Below are 21,139 nucleotides of genomic sequence, written 5' to 3' on the forward strand. Positions count from 1 at the left end.
GGTCTCCGAAGAATCAAACATTGATTGTTCCTTGAGCTTGACAGTTGACTGGGCTGCTGTTGCTGCAGTCACGTGTCCTCCGTAGTCACGTGTCCTCCGTAGTCACGTGTCCTCCGTAGTCACGTGTCCTCCGTAGTCACGTGTCCTCCGTAGTCACGAGTCCTCCGTAGTCACGTGTCCTCCGTAGTCACGTGTCCTCCGTAGTCACGTGTCCTCCGTAGTCACGTGTCCTCCGTAGTCACGTGTCCTCCGTAGTCACGTGTCCTCCGTAGTCACGTGTCCTCCGTAGTCACGTGTCCTCCGTAGTCACGTGTCCTCCGTAGTCACGTGTCCTCCGTAGTCACGTGTCCTCCGTACTTCTTTCTCTGTTTTGTTAGCTCTCCGTATCACTCTCGCATGGTGAGTCATCACGATTCACCAAGTGAGTGTCTCTGAAATGCTCGTTTATCCCCCTAGTCCAGTCAACTCCTTCAAACTGTGCTGAAAGTTAGGTTATTGTTATTTATAGGTTGTTAAAACTCAACCTTGTACGTACAATAATATAAGCTAATAATGATGTGATGATTATTTTATCCGTGCTAGTTAACCTGGTTTTTGGGTACCGGGCCATCCTGGTTACTCTGCTTTGGGCCGTTCCCCTGGCTTACCCTGCAGTTCCACGGCTCAGTTTTGCAACCAGATTTGCTCACATTTTTTCTCACATTTTTGCGACCGGAAATGAAATTCAAAAATATTTCTCCGCACGGAGAAATATTTTTGATATGACCCAAAACTCCGTGAAAGCAGTTTTAACCTGGGCGCTCGCGTGGGACATTTCATTATGATGCGCCCACGCGCGCGTGCAAATACCAACCGTGGAAACGTACATTGTAAACAAAACTGCTTTCGCGGAGTTTTGCTTTTCAAAACTCATTGCGCGGAGTTTTGTGTCAAATCTGGTCGCAAAACTGAGCCGTGGAACTGGGCTGTAATACAGGTCTAGTTTACCCATATTATATAATATAATGAAGTGATGAGTGGATTGCTAGAGTAAGAATGAGGAAATCTTGAAAATTGACATTTAACTGTAGCGTGATATTACGTACCAAGTGAAGATATTGGTAAACCTTATTGTTTGATAGAATCATTAACTTTTTTTAAATCATTAATTTTTTATATTAATAAAAAGATGCCTCGGGTGCACGTGCCTATTTTACAGTTTCATATAACTTACTAAGCATTGGAAATGTGATTTGCTCGAAGACGTCGCACACAGGTTCTTGATGGTACTGACGGAAATGTTCAACTACACCTTCAGTTATGTTCAAACCAACAAACTTCCCTGAAAAACTCATATTTAATTAACTTGAACTGAGTATGTCAACATGCTCCAAGTGAACGATAAGTTAATACAGTTTACATTGACATCATAAGTGATTGCACAATACAAAAGTAAAGAGTGTAATTAATGATGAAAGTAGTTTACACTTACCCAACATTCCCCAACTGGTAGAGAGTAGCTTGAACGATTCCTCCGTGAGCACCTTGTTGAAATAGGTTGAGGTGTATAGGACATCCCATCTGGTGATGTTGTGGAATGTCCTGGCGTCATCCAGCTGGGTCAGTGTGCTTGTAAGGGAGGTTGAGCAGGTATCCAGCTTCTCTCCTGTCTTGTTGTGCTGGGCCGTCTCTGTCTGCAGCTCACGCTCCGTTCTTTCGAGTTCTCCTTTAACTGTCCCTAACTCCTCCTGGGTGGAATTCAGGTCCTCCTGGGTGGAATTCAGATGACCCCTCACTGTCCCTAACTCCTCCTGGGTGGAATTCAGATAATCCTTCACTGTCTCTAACTCCTCCTGGGTAGAATTCAGATGATCTTTCACTGTCCCTAACTCCTCCTGGGTGGTATTCAGGTCCTCCTTGGTGGAACTCAGATGACCCTTCACTGTCCCTAGCTCTTCAAGAGTTGTATTCAGTTGTCCACTAATATTAACCAGCTTCTCTTTAGACACTTTCAACCGAGAATCTAGTTCCTTCTTCCATTGACACATCTTGAACTCACTCATAGATCCGATCAAAACCTCACTCACAGATCCGCTTCTCGACTGAGACATAATGTGTTCCCATTTCAGAACCCTAGTTTCAGCAAATTCTGTAAGGTCAAAACAGAGTCCACCTTCCGCTATTTTCTTAACCTCAGTCGAGCTTAAGGCTTGGGAATAGACATTAAACTGGTAAAGTTGGCCTCCGAAAATGTAGCCAGAACTAGTACTGTAAGAGAGTCGGTTAAAGAATAGTGTACCTCCCATTTTCAGTGTTCTTCCAGAGACTGTCGTACCTGTGCCTACTAAAGAACCATCAATATACAGCTTAATGCTCCTCGAGGCTAGTGACCAAGTAATACAGTAACTAAACCAGCTGCCTACAGGCTTTGTTACCGCACTCCGCATGTTTCCACTCACAGCTCCACCTGCTATATGTTTGTGAATCCCAGTAGCATCTAACACGATCTCATTGTCCGGCGTGCTTGACTCATAGTCAAACAGTACCGGGTAGGAGGAGGAGGTATATATACGTTTGGCCCAAGTGCAGATCGAAAAGGAGTCTTGGAAGGGGGCCATGTTAAACTTGAATCCAATGTTGTCATTTGCGGAAGTTCCAAAATGAAGAGCAGTGTACTGCTCATCATCAGAGGCAACAGTAGGTAGGATGATGACGACGATTAACAAGAGGAACATAACGGTGGTTTGCGAGCGAGAAATGAATTTCTTATTATCTAATCAGGGTATTCGGAGGCGTCACGCAAAATTTGGGACTTTCAGGGGAATTACTCTTAACTCGAACTTACTTAGAACCGCAAAGGTTTTAAATGCTAGATAACATAATTGAGTGGCACGCCATGCCACATAGCCTGAAATTCTCGAACTTTGTTCCCTTAATATTGAACTGCTGCTCCTAATTTCTAGATAAAATTATGTTCTTAGACTGTCCTTATCAAAAAAAACTAATTACAATCGCCATTTTAATCTAGTTCCAATTCACTTGCCGGCTAACTGTTTAAAAAATCAACCGCCCGGTGGTCGTATTTGCAAATTTTATTCTTTTTATCTGGTGAAAAATAATTGCTTAGGCTATCACCAGTCGAAGTCGAGTAAGTCGATTAAGTCACCTCAGACCAGTATCCAAGAAGCCCTGCCAGTCCACAAAGAATGCCGTGTGAACCCTGACCCTAACCCTAAACATGATTCTGTTGGTGATATGTCCTGATATGGTCGTTTATTGTAGAATTTGTACCGTTCTAACTTATATTCTGTCCCGTACTCCAAAATTGTGATTGGAATTGTGAAAATATCAAAATTCATGTTGCGCCTTAATATACGCAGCACAGTATAATGTTCATATCCACTAATCAATTATAAATTCCAACTATGTTCGTTATTTCCACTGGGATCTTCATACTTACGCTTAATATTAATATAATATAACAAACTAGAAACCCGCTAGTCGAAAGCTTTGTAGGAGGAAATTTTATAAAGTAACGCGAGCTGAAATTGGTCAGAACGAAGAGTCGGTTTTTGGTCAATTTTCAGTGTTTTTACGACTATGTCCCCGTTGCCGGGGAGATTTCGTCAAGTTTAAAATATAATATAGATGAACAATGTCAAGAGCTAGAGATACGGATTACATTGGTAGTTTCACAATACCGCTCATGCTTTGCAATGTAAGTGAGTGTGGGTGTGACATTTAGGATACTGATAAAGAGGTGAGTAGGTACACATATTTCCTCAAAATTCTTTTGAATATTGGTCTTGACATTCCAGAAGCTCTGTGGTATGTCATGTTGTTTCATGCTGCCATTTTTGGGTCCATATTCCATGTATCAATGGCATGAAAATGTGAGTGTGACGCAATTTTGGATAGTGTCCGATTGAATTCAATCCAAGGTACTCAGAAGAGAGCTTCTTATTGTAGACGGGTTGTTGATAGTTTGGACAGGTTGTAGATGTGTCTGACAGCTGTTTGACAGGTCCCTGTTTGATCCGAGGTGATTATTATATACTACTGCTGACAGATTGAAAAATGAAAGCATTTTTAAACCCGTCCACTTCAGAAATTTAAGCTGTATATTAGGACGCAATAAAACTACCGGACCACGATGTATGGGGACCCGCCACCCCATGTCGAATCTGTTACATCATTTCCTCAAATTATTTGTTATATAGTAGTGTTGAAAGTACACATTAAAAAAGTATATAACAGCACATTGTACTGAATTCAAGCCTGTGTCCCAATATTAAAGTTTGGACAATATAATACACAGATAAATTCTGCAATATGGTTACTGTATGATTAGACACCATTTAAAATATAACTCCACTTTTGACCTATTTGACGGCCACTTATTTTTTTCATAATCGCACCGGTTAATTTTTCAGGGAGTGCGATTACAAAACTAATCGCACTGTTTTGAGAGAAATCGAAAACATATTCAGTGCGATTACAAAACTAATCGCACTGATTTTTTGAAAGATACTGTAATATCGTGTTCCGCAATTTCCTGTCCATACGCTAACATAAGTTTACAGTATATTAGTTGCACTAGCGTAATAATAAGTTAATATTATAGCTCAATAGTATAGTGTAAATAAAGAGCCACACGCTGAGGCTACGAGGGCGGTTATCCGTTGAAATGTTAAGTTCGCGTGACCACCGCGTGTGAGTCACAATTGAAGAAGCAAGTGACTTGCCAACGTATTCAATACTCTGAGACCCTATGGGCCATGAGGCTTAGTGTGACCAACCGCTTCTTTGGTTTTGTTACGGGGCCGGTATGGCAGTTGCTTGTATGTTCTCATGTTGTGGTTCAAATCCAATTCCTGCTGAATCCCAAACAGTGCAGATCAAGGTCATCGTTAACAGTCTAGTTGTACTAGATTACTGTAACGGTACTTCACAGGTAGTGCGATTATAATCTAATCGCACTGTTTTGTCAGTTGCTCACAAAAGAGTGTGAATAGTTCACACTCTGGCTCCATAATATGAAGGACTTAATTCTAAATGAAAACCTCGAATATCCAGTGCGATTATTAACTAATAGCACTGATCATAACACCAAAAGCGTGGAGTTATACGCTAATCTAACTGCATGTATAATACCATTACACCAGATATTGCACTCAGTTGCGCCTCGTGAAATAACTGCAATAATCGAACTCGGCTTCGCCTCGTGCGATAACTGTATCAATTTGTACTCTGCTGCGCCTCGTGCAATTAATAGTGTAATCGAATTGTACGCAGTTAGATTAGAGTATTATATAATACAGTCAACAAATTATAATAGTAAAATTGTGAGTAAAATCGTAAAAAGGGTAAAAACACTTATTAGATGAAATAGCATAGTGAAGGTGCAACAAATGTTACGAAACACAAATTTCCAAGAGTGTCTGCTTTCCAACTGTTGGTCTCCTTTAATATGAACTTTTCTACCCCTTCTTCCGATCTAATCCAGTATATGACCCAAGATAGCGATGGTGTTCAGTGGTTGTTATATGTATATCTGGAAATAGTTCCTTAGCTTTGGTAGCATGCTCTGGTTTTTACAATAAACCATGTTTTGTTGGGTTTAGGGTAATACCCATACATGGGGCCATGATCGTTCAGGACCACCCACCATTTCACAAATTGTTCGAGTTTATCCCCTACTGCAGAGTCATCTGCATACCAAAGCCTGTCTGTGATATGTGTTTAGTTCCCTTTCTGATTCTGTGTCTGGTTCTGTCTGTTTTACCAACAATCCTCCCCTGTATCCATCAACGCGAACGTGTTGGTTATTTTGTTTATGTCGTAAGTCCAAGATTCAAGTCCAGGCATATTTCAATGCATCTTATATCATAATTATTTTCCACCGAAGGAACCTGAAGCTGCAAAAAGAGAAGATTTTACTGAAACGGAAGATACTGGCCGTTGAGCGGGAAAATAACAGCCTTAAAGATGAAATCGGAGGACTGGAGAAACAGCCACTTGCTAATTCCGCACAAGCTCAGCTCAGAGCGCCCCATTCAGGTAAAAGTTTAAAAGGAGACTTGTTTGGGCAGTTTTTGGCGGTTTCGATTTCCCCTCTATTTTGGTAGTCTACTCTGAAGTTTGGAGTAAACTGCCGACTGAGCCGTCGCCAGATATTGCTAGTTTTTGGTACTTTGGTGTATCGCAACGCTCTTCGCCTTCGCGCGTGATCGATCGTCGTGACGCGCGCGCGCGCTCGCGCGCTTTATACATCGATCGAATTTAGCTAAGTAAAATCAGATAGCCATTATTTCGAAACTTTATTAACAGTCTTAGCTTACTGATTATTATTACGAAATTATTATATTCCTTGCTCAACTGTCATATCTTAATTTCATTGTTACATCATACTATATAATTGTTTAGAATATCTTGATCAATGAAATTTCACGATAACCGTGCAATCATTGCTTTGTGCCAATATTCAACAGCTGCACAATTAATGAAAGACTTAAATTGTACAGAAAACCTTACTGAAAACTTTGCAGTAACAGGTGTAAGGGTACCATCAGCACAGCTCCCCCTACGACTTAACAACAGCTATAACAATTTACACAGGTACACTAACAAATACGTCCGTGACATTTTGATATGTATACTCTTGTTGAAGTTCCTGTAATGATTTGATTGGTTTTTATTCACTCTTAGACATTTGTACTTCAAAAAGCATGTTAAAATCATTCCCTTAACACACATGATATTATACGAAACCCACAAATATTATGGTTATTGACTGGTTTGTTATTTCAGACAGCATCAAGCAGCTAAAGCTGCCCAAGTACAACTACAGCAGCAGCAAGTTGCCCAGCAACAACAGGCAGCCCAGCAGCAGCAGCAGAATCCCCATCTCAGACCTAACCCCGCCGCACAGAATATGATAAACAAACATTTTCAGCAAAACTCTCACTCACAGCAAGGTACCTGGTTATTTATATTTCCATCAACACGATTACATTTCTTTGGGTGTCCAAATATACTGTCAAAGTACAACTGAAAGTAAGCAAAGAAATTAATTTCAGTGTCTCGATACCAGAACCCAGCCGCAGCTGCACTTGCACATCGACTACAGAACCCACATTGGCCCGCTCCAAACAGGCAGTACCAACCCCAACACATACAGAAACCTCTCAACCATCTCCCCAACACGTCTTCCTACTACACTCCCCAGCAACAAGCGGCCCAAAACGCCGCCGGTCAACATGCTGTCGGTCAGCTGCAGCAACAAGCAGCAACTCAACAACACACCCCTGCACCCGTCCCCCAACCCTCGCCCTCCCCACACTTGGTGCAGCACCACACTCAGGTCCAGCAGCAACCAGCTCATCAACCAGCTCATCAACCAGCTCATCAACCAGCCCACCAACCAGTCCACCAACCAGCTCATCAACCAGCTCATCAACCAGCTCACCAACCAGCTCACCAAGTAAACCGTCTACAACACGTGTCAGCTGCAGTCCCACAGCGACATCCAAATCCAGGGTCCTCTAACCACGCTACACTGGCGGCTGTGAACAAGATCCTAAATGGGAGCAGTCTCTCAGGAATAGCCACCAGTCTCTCAGCTGCAGTTACTAACTTATCCAGCGCCCACAACACCCTCGTCAATAACCACGCTGGCATGCACGGCAGCCAGGCCCGGCTTGTTCAGGCTCGGCCCATGTCCCAGCAGCAAACCCCGACTAACACTGTGAACTCAGTTAACACAGTTAACACTACGAACAATGCTAACTCTGCTAACACAGTTGAGGTTAACTTGGTGAAAAGTTTATCTAACCAGGGATTACATCCTCGTGTTAACGAACAACAAATTAACGATCTCATCAAATCAGCTCTTCAGAAAGGTTTGTTTAGGTCCTTAATGTTTACCTAATTTACTTGCAAACGTCGACCATTATCAACAAATAAAATTACGATACCAAGGTTTTTGTCCAAGTTCTGACTAGAAATAATACCCAGGATTTTCAGGAGGTTACGAAAACTTGTTGGCACAGATGCAGGTAATGGCTCGTACTTCTTCCAGCACACCCACCCCAATTCCCACCACGGAGGCTGTGTCAAGTAGCAGTCTGGAAACTAGTTCCGCTTCTGCTACCGCTGACATCTCACCTACCACCGCTGGTAGGTCTATTTCAAGTGCTTGAGTACTTTTAATTTTGATACAATTAGTTGGGCGGAACTTTCAGGGGCTAGGTGGGATAGTGGTTAGAGCATCCGCCTTCTGCGCAGAAGGTTTAAGGTTCGAATCCCAGTGTCACCTAGTCTAGGCCCTAGGGAATAGCTAAAGATCCATTGGATCTATGCGATCTCCTCGGTCGACTCAGCCGAATGATAGGAAACTTGATTGAATGAGGAGGGCCAGGGGAACCTGTTAAAATTTCAAAAAACTTCCTAGGAGCCACCTTCAGTACATACTGTAAACATAGTGCTATTAACTATTAACTATTCAGAAACTAAATATCACTTATTCAACCCAAAAAATCTAAAAAGCTTAATCCAATATATTAGAAATCAGTGTTAATGAATTATAAAAGTCTATTTGGACGTGTGTGATTTTACCTCAACTATTCTACTAACTGGGTACCAGGGATTAATACCCGCTCTTATCACAAAAACCATTGTAGAAATAGCGTCCCAGTTTCACAAAAAATGACCGAATAGCAGCCCGTGTTTTTTCAGGAGTTGCCAGCATGGAAGTTGTTGAGTCAAGTGCAGGAGCTTTAGGAACATGTAGTACAGTACAGATCAGTGGAGCTAACGAAGATGTGGAGGTAGATATCGGTATCCCTGACAACGACCAAACTGTTAGTTGCAGAACTCTTGATCTAGTACATTTGATGACTAAACTAGACACTTCAGCAGCATGAAACTAATTTTTTACAAGCGCTCGCGCTCAGATTTCTTAAACATAATCGCTCCGTCGGTTCATGGGATGTGACATTACCCTTATGACATGTTTCAGGCAATGGATTACTCCGCCAGTTTCACCAACCACCACACCACAAACGACGATCTGGAAACCTTTACAGAGCTCTTCGCCATGTCTGACGACCCGCTCAACGTGACGTCACCCACCATGGAGATGCCGAACGGTAACTTGGCGTCAGCTGAACATGGCGCTACGTCAGAGACGGTTCAGCCAGCCTTCGATTTAAATAAGCTTGATAACGCTACATTGGAACAGCTGATCAGCTCCGTGTGCTCCCTTTGCTCCGGCGACTCAACGGTAATTCTTACTTTTCTTTAATTCTTGGCAACTTTTTTCTTGCGTTTCCGACTACGATTAGTCTTATTTAACAATTGTACTAAACTTAACCATGATATTCTGTTTTTCTGATGAATTTATTGTAAAGGTTTTCACTATTTTAAAACCCAAATATCTACTAAAACACTACCACATCAGCAAAACAAGACTGGGGTACGAGAAGAACTGTTGACTTGTTGTGACTGCAGCAATAGCGGTAAGATTTGATAGATCTGAAGAGGCACTCATTTTAATTTGTTTTTTAAATGAAACAGCTATGGATGCTTTCAATGTAGAGAATATAGGCTCTTTTAAAAACTTTGATGCAGAGTCAGTTGCGAATGACTGGGCAACATTTCCACTTATCACACCTGTATCTAACACCATACCAACAGGACACCCCAGTTGTTTACAATTCTCCGCGGAATTAACAGAAAAAGTGAAGACCTACTCGTGGCAGTGTATCGAGTGTAAAACGTGTGTGCTGTGTGGCCAGCTGGGGGACGATAACAAGCTAATGTTCTGTGATGAGTGTGACAAGGGTTTCCATACTGACTGTTTGTCACCTGCATTGTCGGAGGTACCTGAGGGTGAGTCTCTTCTTTTAGATTATTACTCTCTGAGAATCTTGTTATAACCTCAGTAACATAACCAGAGTTTATTTAATTTTTATTTGACGTATTATAATAGCTAACATGCACATTATGCATGTTGGTCCTTTGTGTTGTTTAGTTGTAACATTCCAGTCTATCTTAAAAATGAAAACAAATGATAGATGATCTAGAGTAGAACTAATTAACTAACCACAACGCGCACGCAGATACCTAACTTGTTTAATTTTTATTCTCTAAAATAGTTTATGATTGTTTATCCTCTAAAATAGTTTATAAAAATGTTTACCCCTCTGAAATAGTTTATATAAAAACCAACCCCTCAGGTAATTGGTCATGTGTGTTCTGCAAAGGTATAAGTGTACCCTCAGCGGGCATCATCGCCAGATCCAGTTCAAACTCACGAGATATTCTTCTACAGAAAGCTAACAAAGTTATTAATAATGGTGAGTTCGTATTTATGTAATTTCCGGATCGGAACAGTGTTTATTAGCTGATTAGTCACATAGTTAATTAGTTACTGTTGGTTGTTCGAAATATATTGTTTTCACAAAGGAAACTGCTCTCTTTAATAGTAAATAGTCGATGTTTCTATATAACATAATATTCATGCTCTCAAATTGAAGTAGTAGTTAGTTTCATTGAAACGTCGACTATGTATTATTGAACTTCGCTAAAAAGAGCTGTTTTCTTTGTTGCAACAGCGTGAATAATAGAAACTTCTAACGACCCCATATTTAGTTCGTATAAACATGCTAATTATCTTCTGAGAACTATATTGAAGTCTATCAAACATATTAATTGCAAATCACATATCCTAGCACCACATTCCAGCTATCCTAACACCACATTTCACTAGCGTCCACAGACAAGGGTCCAGCCGAGATGATGCAGAAAACAGAAGAGATTATAGCGTCCCTGCTAGCTACAGGTCGCAAGAGAGCAAAGTCCAGTGATAACGACAAAGATGCACCCTCTTCTAAACGTGTTCTCCATGACATGTGATCAGATGCCATTCATTAGTTAATTAATTATTTAATTAACTGGTTGATTATTCGAACGAGAGAAAGTGGTTGAGAAATTGAGTGTTCCGCCGAGAAGTGGCGTGTTCTGCAGATGATGTATTTAGTTTTGAGGACGTTTAAATTGTTTAATAGTTGCAGTATGATGAATATATAATAGAGATAAACAATGTAAAGCATGATGTGCCACCATTTACAACTACCGAACTAGTTTGCAGTGGCAAGATTCCATATAGTTAGAACCGTCCTAACTTTTTGATAAATTTATTCCTTCTAAAACTTTTCATAGGGTTAAATGAGTGATGTTTCTGACGGTTCATATTTTGTTATAGATATTACGATTTTTATTTGTTGTTACAAATTTAAATTTACGAAATAGAAATTAAGGCTATGTAATTCTTTTCATCGTATTTCGGTTGAAATTAGGATAAGATTATGGCTTAAAAATTCGCGGACTCATGAATATTTCTTCTCTTTCGACTTAAATCTTATGAACAGATAACTTAATTTTACTGATAAACTTAAAGATTTGCACATTGTTATTTAATTCAGGTAAGAATTTTCTATCAGAGATGCGTTAAATTATCAGATTAGTCTATACAACTGGTTTTCAAATTTAAACTATTTGTCGATGATCATCCTTGAAATAAAATTTTATTGACTCCGCTATTACAAAATTCGGCGTATTAAGAAAAAGTTATAGTTTGTTAATCTAACAATGGGTCAACTTATTTATTTTTCCTCACTTTCCCTATTAAATAAGTTATAAGCCTAGTTATAGTACAGTAGACTTTTCCTATATTCAATGGTACTGATAGAGTAATGATAGGTTTATTTATCTGTCAGTGAAATGTTTGGTGAAGGGTAGAATATCTCCCAACTTTTAGTAGTGAGCAATCTGTAGCCGAGAGAAATAATTACATTTTTGAGATGCCAATATGATACATATCGCGACATGGTGATTTACTTTAGTCATATTAGTCATGATGTGAATCAGTAATATTTGATGGTATTAAGAAGCTATGAAGTGTAAATTTAGATACTTTGTGACCAATTGATATTGTATTTGTGCTCTTCTGAATTAATTACAAATATTTTATGATGCCCGTTGTAACCTATACAGTATACATTGATCACTAATAAATTGTTTTCTCACTTTATGAACACACAGCGACCAGATATTTAAATTAATGAGCATTAAAGGGCGCAAAGCTCACATTAATTATTCGATTGAATTAGATTACTCTCGCCACTGGAAACGGCAGTATTACAATTGAAACGCATCAAGTAAGTGTTGCAACTGGGGAGATAATACATAGTTGACAATAAAACATTAACCACTAGTTCAAAGATACGACGTGGAAATTAAAACCACATATGAAGCTCAATGCAGTCCCCTCAACAGATAAAGAAATGCACAAAAAACTTCGGGATTATAATTTTCCGAGCAGAAACAGTTCATAAGTCCAGCTAACCCATCTAGGAATATATCTTTCGTGTCCTCGGAATTCTTCGACTTATACTCTACCGTTCTTTTTCTTCTTCTTTTTCTTCTGCTTCTGCTTCTCCTCTTTCTCCACTTCCTTTTCCTCCTCCTCATGATCATGTCCGTCACCATCAAAGTGTTCGTCGTCCTCAGCACTGTGATCATGTCCGTCACCATCAAAGTGTCCATCCTCCTCGGCACTGTGATCATGTCCGTCATCATCAAAGTGTTCGTCCTCCTCAGCACTGTGATCATGTCCGTCATCATCAAAGTGTCCATCCTCATCAGGACACGCGCATCTGGAGAGAATATCCTTTTCACCCCAGGCTCCAGCTTTACAGGTTAGAGACGGAGGACCCGTCATGGTGCAACCTTCCGAACATGACAGGGTTGCAACAGTGCCCTCGATCAGCTCACCGTCAGTACTGTACACTATCGTACCGTCTTTTACTTTGTACTTGATATCGAAACACGTTCCTGAAAGCGAATGGTTTTTTAAGTTGTTTGTCAAAGCTAAGGAGACTACATTGTATAATATATGTTGTGGGGGCTGCACTCCCAATTTATTAAATAATTGCCATTCTCTAATCTCTACCAACCAATTCCTGGTGTATCAAAGTACTTTAAACCGATACAAATATACTTATATTATGTACTTTAATGTAGAACTAGAAGTGCACATACTTGTTCGACTACAGAGTCCTCTAGCTTGGTATGTCTGTGAGTTCCTCATCGTCCAGTAACCGTCGTTCTTGTTCAACAAACCGTACTTGCCTTCACCCGTCTTCCGGGTGTAGTTAAAGTAGTTAACATGCCAGCACTTGTTGCTCCAGTGGTAGTGCCCACACTTCTCGGGGTCGCTGATGGATTGAATTGAATGACACGTTGGTGGAGGCCTTCTTCCGTAAAATTCCAAATGCAAGAATTTTGTGACTGGGATATTGGTAGTCCTTAGGGTTCTTAAACGTATTTCGTAAGCAGCCTAGAAGAGGCTGCTAATACTGTAATTTCTACACTGGATAGGGGCGTGAATAAACCGAAATATGTGAACGATTCCTTAATTTGTCAACAATGCATAATAATCAAAACAACACATTTATACCGTTAGATATGCTCATTTGGAAGACATGCAACAGTTAATCCTGATTTCTGCACTTACGTAACTCCGATATGGAGCAGATTGAATTTATCGTCAGACTTGACTCCAGGGAATCTTGCGTTTACCATGTTCACAACCTAATAGGAACAATTTGTTTAACTACTGCTTCCTCGCCCTAACACTTAATTAAAGTACCTTTTGTGGTTGTTCAGAGATGTTGTGATCACAACTGAACGGACGTAGGGTTGCATTTAAGAAGGGGTGACACCGTTTGTGAAAAGTGAAATTGACTGCCAAGCTGACTCTCAAAAACAAGTAGTAAGCTATCTATCATATTGTAACTGAGTATGGTCTATGTACATAGTACATTGTACAAGTACAGGTAACAAGTTCTAGAACTTACCTCGTTGTTATGCTGTACGGTGGGGATAACAGCCAGGTCCCAGCCGGTCTCAGTTTCTGTGTCCATGGCCTTGCAGGACGCCTGGCAAAGAGCTCGAGTCGTTGGTTTTCCGCCGCTACAGAATTCGTATTCCACCTCTGAAAACGTGGTGTGTTAAACCTAAGGTACCGTGTACAATGTAGACACCAGTGTATTAAGTTTAACATGTGTACCTAGCAACACAGTTACCAGTATACCAAGTACCTAGCAACACAGTTACTGGTGTACCTAGCAACACAGTTACCAGTGTACCAAGTACCTAGCAACACAGTTACCAGTGTACCTAGCAACACAGTTACCAGTGTAACTAGCAACACAGTTACCAGTGTAACTAGCAACACAGTTACCAGTGTAACTAGCAACACAGTTACAAGTGTACCAAATGCATAGCAACACAGTTACAAGTAAACCTAGCAACCAGTGTACCAAGTACCTAGCAATACAGTTACCAGTGTACCTAGCAACACAGTTACTGGTGTACCTAAGAACACAGTTACCAGTGTACCGTGTACCTAGCAACATAGTTACCAATGTACCAAGTACCTAGCAACACAGTTACTAGTGTACCGTGTACGTAGCATAAAAATGTACCTTGTCTCGGAGCTATAAGGACAGAGTAGGCGTTATCGAAGAGTCTGCAGGAATTCATGGTGGGTATTCCCTTTCTATCATAGTTTATGTATCCTAAGTCGCCCCACCATACTCCGTAACTGTAGATAAATGGCATTTGTTTTCAGTCGTCCTTTACACTTTAAGTGGTAGTGCCCACAAATTATTGAACAAATAGTTTCCAGTTTAGCAGGCATTTGTTAAGGTTGCAAAAGTTAGTAGCTAAAATTGTTTGAATAAGTTTTTCTATTTTTTAAAACTCTTAATAAAGTATAATAACCTAGGGTAGCCCCAACCATTAGAAGGGTTGTCGTGGTGATATGGAACAATTAAATCATAAATTAACGTACCTTCCTCGTACTCTGAGATATGTTTCAGTGTAACCAACGAGAAGCTGAGCGTGAGCCACAGGCTGTGATGCACACACAGGATCATCGTACAATCCTATCAAAATATGGGATGCTAGAAGTTCAAGTATACTTTAATATTGTATCGATATTATTGCATAGCTATTGTATTAGCTATATAATATTAATATAGTAGTTAGAAATAACATGTTACCTGCATCAAGAGGCGATAATTCCTAATTTTATGAAACTAGTTATAATTATTCTGCGTAATTAACTCGAATAATTGTAAATTGCCCCTCAAAGCTTTTACAATTACATGTAAGTACTAAGTTCTTAATGATCAAGAATCAGTGACAAAATCAACCAACCATGGGTGTAGCCAAAGTAGTTATCGCTGATATACCCTCCAAAAGCAACCGGGCTGTGTCGGAGTCCCCTCATCAATCCGTCCGCGGTTTTGCTCAGGGGATACCAGTCCTGTAAATATGCGTTCTTGAAGGCGTTCCTCTTTTTATTGCGGATATCCATTGTCCATTTGCACGGCTGATCTGAAATGAGGTCGTTCATTGTTTACGCTATTTAAAATGCAAATATGGTCTTGAGTTTAGTATATATATACATATATATATATATAGCTTAAAGTTAATATTAATCTAGAGTTGTTAACCTTGAAGATGAACCGGCTGTAAGCAGCATTATATCCTGATGTTCATACTTATTAAGTTGGTTTATAGCTGTAGCTGTATGAAACATCTAAAACTAGACTGTCAGGACGAGGAATCTTGCCCGGGTTCAGTCCTAAAGTCATTAAAGGGCTTGAAATATGAAACGGTTTTTTAAAAGTATCTTACAGTCAGCAGTGAGCGGCCAATCCCCCTCACTCATGAGGTACTGGCGATCTTTGGTGATCTTGTAGCCCTGATTAACAGTACCACCTGCACACCCGCTGTACGAAAAGGTGCAGTCAATGAAGTACTGCTTCGAGTAGACGACAAATTCTCCTGTCAGCTTGTAGTACAGTGCCTCCAAAGTTGCTGCCTGAAATTGATCGGTTATTGTATTAATATCTTATCTCATTTTAAGATTCAACAGTTAACCAGCGTTACTGGCGTTGCTAAATAATATGTTTGTATGAAAATTAAACAAATACGGTACTTATAAGGTGTTCAAGACTCGATCGTGTCCAAATTTGAAATTATAATTTTTCTATTTTATACTAATGTTGTACACTAAGACTTACAGCGGGGAAGGACCAGCAACTTCCGCAACTGGCTTGATCCTGCGGTCTAGACATTCCCAGAGTTTTCTCCCAGTACTGGTATTCCTTTGGCCCTTCACCCGGATTCCAATTTACTTCCTCCGGACTAGGATAGTCTCTTTTGTCCAGATCCAGGGTAAGGCCTTCCATCCTTTTCATTTTGTGGTTGTCTTCGGCGGAGCGTTCGTTCACCAATAGGGTCAAGTTACCATTTCGTCGAGTACGAGACACAAGTTCTTCGTGCTCCTCGTCATTCTGGACAGAAGGGTAATCGTTTAGCGGATGGGAGTGTTTATACTTAAGATCGCAAAAAATTCAGCGGATTCGAATTTTGAGTTATTTGATCTAACAAATTTTAAGTTATAATACTAACGACTAATACACGATGACTTATTATTTAAATTATGTATCAACATGTACATGTAAATTACAATTTAAATAGTCATTATATCCTATTGGCGATATCGAAGTAATTTTAATTTGTTAGTTCCTCTAAATTACTAATGTTGTTGAGGCCGATGACATAATTTTATTACTGAACAGCAATTTAATGGTGAATCAACAGTTCTAACTTTAGAACAGAAATTTAATCAATTACATACATTGACAGCAAATCGGTTGAGAGCATCGAGCATAACTCCAGTTGAGGTCTCGTCATGACCCCTCTTCATTCGAACAAGTCGATTGTATCTCTCACTGGAGATTTTTAGTTTAGTACATTGTCATTGATTTATCAAATTATAAACCCTTGAATCATAAACCCTTGAATCATAAACCCTTGAATCCGGAGCTAACGAAACAAACAACAACTGAACAGTGGACTGGTTTTTTAACCTGTGGTCTCGTTTGTCTCTAATTTGTACGCCCCACTTTTTTATCGTGTTCTTGAAGAGCAGGTTGGTGTCGTCAATGGTGCTTTTTGAGAGAGCCAGGGCTAGAACAGCCCCCACCAGTACTACAAACCGGTGCATCCTCTAGTGGAAAAAAGGTTAAATGTTATATTATAAAATCTAAGCAAGATCTACTGTGGTTTTTATCAAATTTTGAGGAAAATATAATAATGCTAGATAGTCTATATTGCGGTTAAACTTAAATTTAAAATAATAATAGTTAATACTAGCAAACTAAACGAAATGGAGATTAAGCCTCTATTTCGATATATAACCCGGATTGCTTTTAAAGTTAAACGTAAGCAGTAAGCTCAATGTAGACTGAATTAAAACGGGGAACAATGATAAACACCTCTACTGGCCAGTGAACCGTAGTCTATTTGATATAAAAGCCCTTGAAACGAACCCATTCTAATGCCTAAATAGTCAAGTTCATTATAAAACCTTTGCATAAATTAAAAAGTAATAAAAAGGGACACCTCAGCTTGAAATTTACTATTTCATATAACATGAATTGAACTTGAAGTTCAACCTGACCGCCCTTTGTAGTCACTTTAAAACATACATTTAAACGTCTATCTATTATCAATCATGGACAAGGCTATTAATATTATGGACAATTGAGTAGTGACGTTATAACAGCTTATAAATTATAAGCACCACCAATCTTTATCTAAGGTAAAATATTGTAAACGCACAATTTAAACTTAAAGTCACATGAGTGGCTAATAGCTGCAGTGGCATACCTACGTCAGCTTCCAGCTTTGAAAGAGCCTTTTGAGTTTTGAATATACTGCTGCGGATAAATATAATGAATAAGCTTAAGCATAATATGCCGGATATGCTGCATATCCGGCTGCTACTTTAGTCTTATAGCTCTAAAGTTGTCCAAACAATATGTAAATATTCATAATCATGCCGAAGTAAGTTATACTGCCTTGCTGGTCCCTTTTCATCGTTGAAACTATTCATTTTTAGAACAAAGGCCATACGAGGGCCGAACATGTCGTGAATGATAATGATAATGGTTTGTTGCCATCAGTACCGCGGTGGAAACGTTTCATTGTCAAGTGTATCACAATATCTTATAGCCCTATGGCCTTTAAGTATAATAGCCATATTACGTACGCCTTAGAGAGACAACATATAGAACAACAAGGTACGGTAATATTTTGCAAATAGTGCGATCCTGCGACTTATTAAAATTGTTTAATGTGCTGCAATTTAGAGGGGAAAACTACCTCCATTAAGCTGAGAGTGAGCAATTCGCCAAATTTTCAGTCTTTAGGTTGGATTATTCAGCAGCGTAGTAATAATATATAACGTTGGCGTTAAATTACACGGTTGTCGAGTTTAACACAACAAGTAACTTACAAGGTTAATGTCCCACACAGAGTTTCCTGACGATTTCAAATTTTTAATTCTAGAATTACCCTCGTAGAGGTTTTTACAATTACATGGGTCAGAATGAGCTGGTGCATAATTCGGCAGAGTATTCGATATTATATTAATTATTTATTATGCAACAATAACATTATATTCCAACACATTGCGTGTATAGACAATCATGCTTGCAAACTATAATATGGTATTGTGACTAAAGTAACTCAATTTCAATCTGTTAGTGTTAAGGGATTCATGTGATTCAGCTCGACGAGTGAATCGTTTGCCATAAGATTCACCCTTTTTCGATTTTTACCAAAAGAGAGTGAATCTAATTCAACGTTCTAATTCTATACTGAATAGAAGGCAGTAGCAGAAATACCGAAGCAATATTGCAGCCAACTCATGGAGAAAATTGAAACATTGAAACGCTTTATATAAGGGACTGTAACGAGGGCATGTTTTAACATTTAATTTTGACTGGTTGACATCAGGCGTTCTAATTGACTTAATTAAGGACTATAATTTAAGAATATAAACTGAAATAGCTGGAAAGAGAACGTTGCAGCACCCCCTCGATACCCAGCTGCAAATGTTGAGCTTTTTCATGGACCAATTGACGAGTATAAACTTATATGATGTATGGTACTTAACCAGTGAACACGCCCAAACCTTATATATTTAACAACAATTATTAATTAATTATTTTACAGAGGGGTGTTAATGGTGATAAACTTGTCACTTATAGTTTAGGGTTGACATGTGCTCAAATTATAGCCTGAACCACATCAATTACCGTCTTTGAAGGGCAACGGAACTTGCCTCAAAACTGCAATTACAATTAATGATAATTGACATTTTCTGACAACTATTATCATCTTTTAGAATAATGATATGTTTAATGTTGTGAGGTAGGTTGCTAATAAACTCAGAAAATGGGTTTCAGTAGCATCAGACTCAGAAAATGGGTTTCAGTAGCATCAGACTCAGAAAATGGGTTCCAGTAGCATCAGATTCAGGGTAAATACCAGCCGTCTACTGCGATATAGTTTTATAGCCAGGCAGAAGATTGAAGTCAGAATTGAAGTCTAAAGATCCCGGGATCATAAAAACTAGAAATACACCTATCTTATTCTTAGTTCTTACCGAGCAGGAGCAAAAGTCACGACATTAATATCTTGATAGAAGAGTTGAGCAACGTTAAGACCTAACTAATGTCAAAAGTGAGTCGTAAGAATATTCCAACATGGCCAGCCCTTAAAAGTACGCCCAAGTCTTTAAGTTTGTCTGGATTTTGGGTGGAATATTATCACTGAACACCACTCGCCTTTGCTGCGAATATTTTAAACAAAGCTCCAATGATCAAACTGACGCACAGGCACAAAGGCACGTTTCTGTGAATTGTGCTGACGGTCAATCAATTTTTGTCATTAACTCCTGATAGAAAGAACTGCTAAAACTTAATTACGATTTAATTAACATTTAATTATAATCATTGTCAGCAGTTCGGTCTTAATTATTCAGAAAGAATAGTTTAAGTTTAACAGACACATCGTTAGTATAAAATATATGAGCTACATAATTGAATGAGCTCTCCAAAATTATGAGTTTGACTGAAGGGGTGCGGGCGGTACCTTTATAACTTAACCTTTTTCCGCTGTGTTCATACTTCATGTTGGATTGAAAACAATACTGGTTGCCCTAAGAGTAAGTCCGTCATATTATGACAATATAAATTGCCATAACGACTAAACGCTGGTCATTACAATGAGGCCTGTCGGTCGGGTTGGACGGTACAGTTTTCCTTCATAATGAAATGAAATGAGGTATTTATATCCCGCTCATATGATTAACCAACAACACAAGGAAGGTGTAGTGGTTAACCGTGTCAGAGCGGCTGACTGTGAGTGATGTGAGCAAATGTGTAAAAGTGAACTTAAGTATAACTCATCATAAGGCAAAGACAAAATAATAAGAAATAAAAGCCAGGGTGTCTTGCAAAGTGAAGACAAATGGAAAGAAGAAACATCAGGACTGATTATATAAATGGTTCTTTAACATTCGCTTGAAGCAGTTGGTATCAGTAATACATCTCAACATCAGTGGAAGAGAGTTCCATGCAATCGGTGCATGGCTTGAGAAACGTCTGTCATCAATTTTGGACCTTTTATTCTTTGGTACCTTGAGCATGAGATGGTCACCAGGTCTCTTCGACCTGGTCATGGTGTTTGAAAGTTATATATCCGCTACATCCACATCCAGTAGTGCTTTGAGGTAATCAGGTGCAGTATCGTGAACTGCTTTGTGGGTTAATAGACAAACGTTAAAGAAGATTCGTTGGTCTATAGGGAGTATGTGGGCCTTCTTATAGAAGGGAACCAAGTCTGTGGTTCTGTCTTCTATGTTATAGATGAAACGAACTGCCCCATAAAGGGTGGATCTAAGCTTGTTTAATCTGGTCTTGGGTAGATTCATGTATAGAGAATTACAGTAATCTAATATAGATATAACCAGTTGTTTCACCAACATCAATTTAATGCCTTCATCCAGGTAACGACCAATAGTTCTCAGGTTCATCATTGTCCAGCTACATTTCCTTTTGACATTATTGATCTGTCTTCCCATATTTAAAGTTTCATCAAATTTGACACCCAGGCTCTTCCAGCTATCTCCTTTGCACTCGGTAGGTAGAATTTCAGTGCTTCCAAA

The 21,139-nt window shown here is 39.4% G+C and overlaps 3 protein-coding genes across 6 annotated transcripts in view; 1 reads left to right on the forward strand and 2 right to left on the reverse strand.

Annotated features, from left to right (window-relative positions):
* Window positions 1–12,133, forward strand: part of LOC134813484 (uncharacterized) — a 52,425-nt gene extending 40,292 nt beyond the window's left edge. For 2 of the 4 annotated variants that reach the window (XM_063821291.1, XM_063821290.1), the window contains exons 4-14: window positions 5,888–6,039; window positions 6,528–6,597; window positions 6,790–6,956; window positions 7,059–7,880; window positions 8,005–8,157; window positions 8,716–8,840; window positions 8,999–9,262; window positions 9,440–9,497; window positions 9,676–9,870; window positions 10,218–10,337; window positions 10,751–12,133. In XM_063821291.1, the coding sequence (XP_063677361.1) occupies window positions 5,888–6,039; window positions 6,528–6,597; window positions 6,790–6,956; window positions 7,059–7,880; window positions 8,005–8,157; window positions 8,716–8,840; window positions 8,999–9,262; window positions 9,440–9,497; window positions 9,676–9,870; window positions 10,218–10,337; window positions 10,751–10,896 (2,272 nt within the window). In that variant the 3' untranslated portion in view covers window positions 10,897–12,133. Of the gene's footprint in view, window positions 1–5,887; window positions 6,040–6,527; window positions 6,598–6,789; window positions 6,957–7,058; window positions 7,881–7,995; window positions 8,158–8,715; window positions 8,841–8,998; window positions 9,263–9,439; window positions 9,498–9,675; window positions 9,871–10,217; window positions 10,338–10,750 lie in introns of all 4 variants that reach the window. The other 2 variants (XM_063821289.1, XM_063821288.1) reach the window with 2 other exon arrangements.
* On the reverse strand, window positions 166–2,722 carry LOC134812905 (uncharacterized). Its single transcript, XM_063820511.1, has 3 exons — window positions 1,472–2,722; window positions 1,214–1,321; window positions 166–480 (listed from the first exon to the last, which is right to left on the reverse strand). The coding sequence occupies exons 1-3, from the start codon at window positions 2,712–2,714 to the stop codon at window positions 374–376; spliced, it is 1,458 nt and encodes a 485-aa protein (XP_063676581.1). The 5' UTR covers window positions 2,715–2,722; the 3' UTR covers window positions 166–373.
* A 68-nt stretch (window positions 12,134–12,201) lies between the features above and the next one.
* On the reverse strand, window positions 12,202–20,653 carry LOC134813221 (uncharacterized). Its single transcript, XM_063820910.1, has 12 exons — window positions 20,612–20,653; window positions 16,992–17,131; window positions 16,760–16,853; window positions 16,140–16,412; window positions 15,751–15,937; window positions 15,268–15,447; window positions 14,900–14,993; window positions 14,532–14,650; window positions 13,902–14,038; window positions 13,559–13,635; window positions 13,084–13,259; window positions 12,202–12,876 (listed from the first exon to the last, which is right to left on the reverse strand). Exons 1-12 carry the CDS (start codon window positions 20,651–20,653, stop codon window positions 12,431–12,433), a joined length of 1,965 nt encoding a protein of 654 aa, XP_063676980.1. The 3' UTR covers window positions 12,202–12,430.
* Window positions 20,654–21,139: the final 486 nt, after the last annotated feature.

This window comes from Bolinopsis microptera, chromosome 3, assembly GCF_026151205.1.
Source record: "Bolinopsis microptera isolate Bmic1 chromosome 3, MBARI_Bmic_1.0, whole genome shotgun sequence".
Classification (NCBI taxonomy): Eukaryota; Metazoa; Ctenophora; class Tentaculata; order Lobata; family Bolinopsidae; genus Bolinopsis; species Bolinopsis microptera.

Bases quoted from the DNA above. Each gene is read 5' to 3' on its own strand.
- LOC134812905 (XM_063820511.1), bottom strand. From the start codon at position 2,714: ATGTTCCTCTTGTTAATCGTCGTCATCATCCTACCTACTGTTGCCTCT. The intron at 1,322-1,471 runs GTAAGTGTAAAC...TGAGTTTTTCAG, and splicing joins TACCAGTTGGGGAATGTTGG to GGAAGTTTGTTGGTTTGAAC. The intron at 481-1,213 runs GTAAGTTATATG...CCTAACTTTCAG, and splicing joins AATCACATTTCCAATGCTTA to CACAGTTTGAAGGAGTTGAC.
- LOC134813221 (XM_063820910.1), bottom strand. From the start codon at position 20,653: ATGACCAGGTCGAAGAGACCTGGTGACCATCTCATGCTCAAG. The intron at 16,854-16,991 runs GTTAAAAAACCA...AAAAATCTCCAG, and splicing joins AGAGACAAACGAGACCACAG to TGAGAGATACAATCGACTTG. The intron at 16,413-16,759 runs GTATGTAATTGA...CCTTCTGTCCAG, and splicing joins TCAACCGATTTGCTGTCAAT to AATGACGAGGAGCACGAAGA.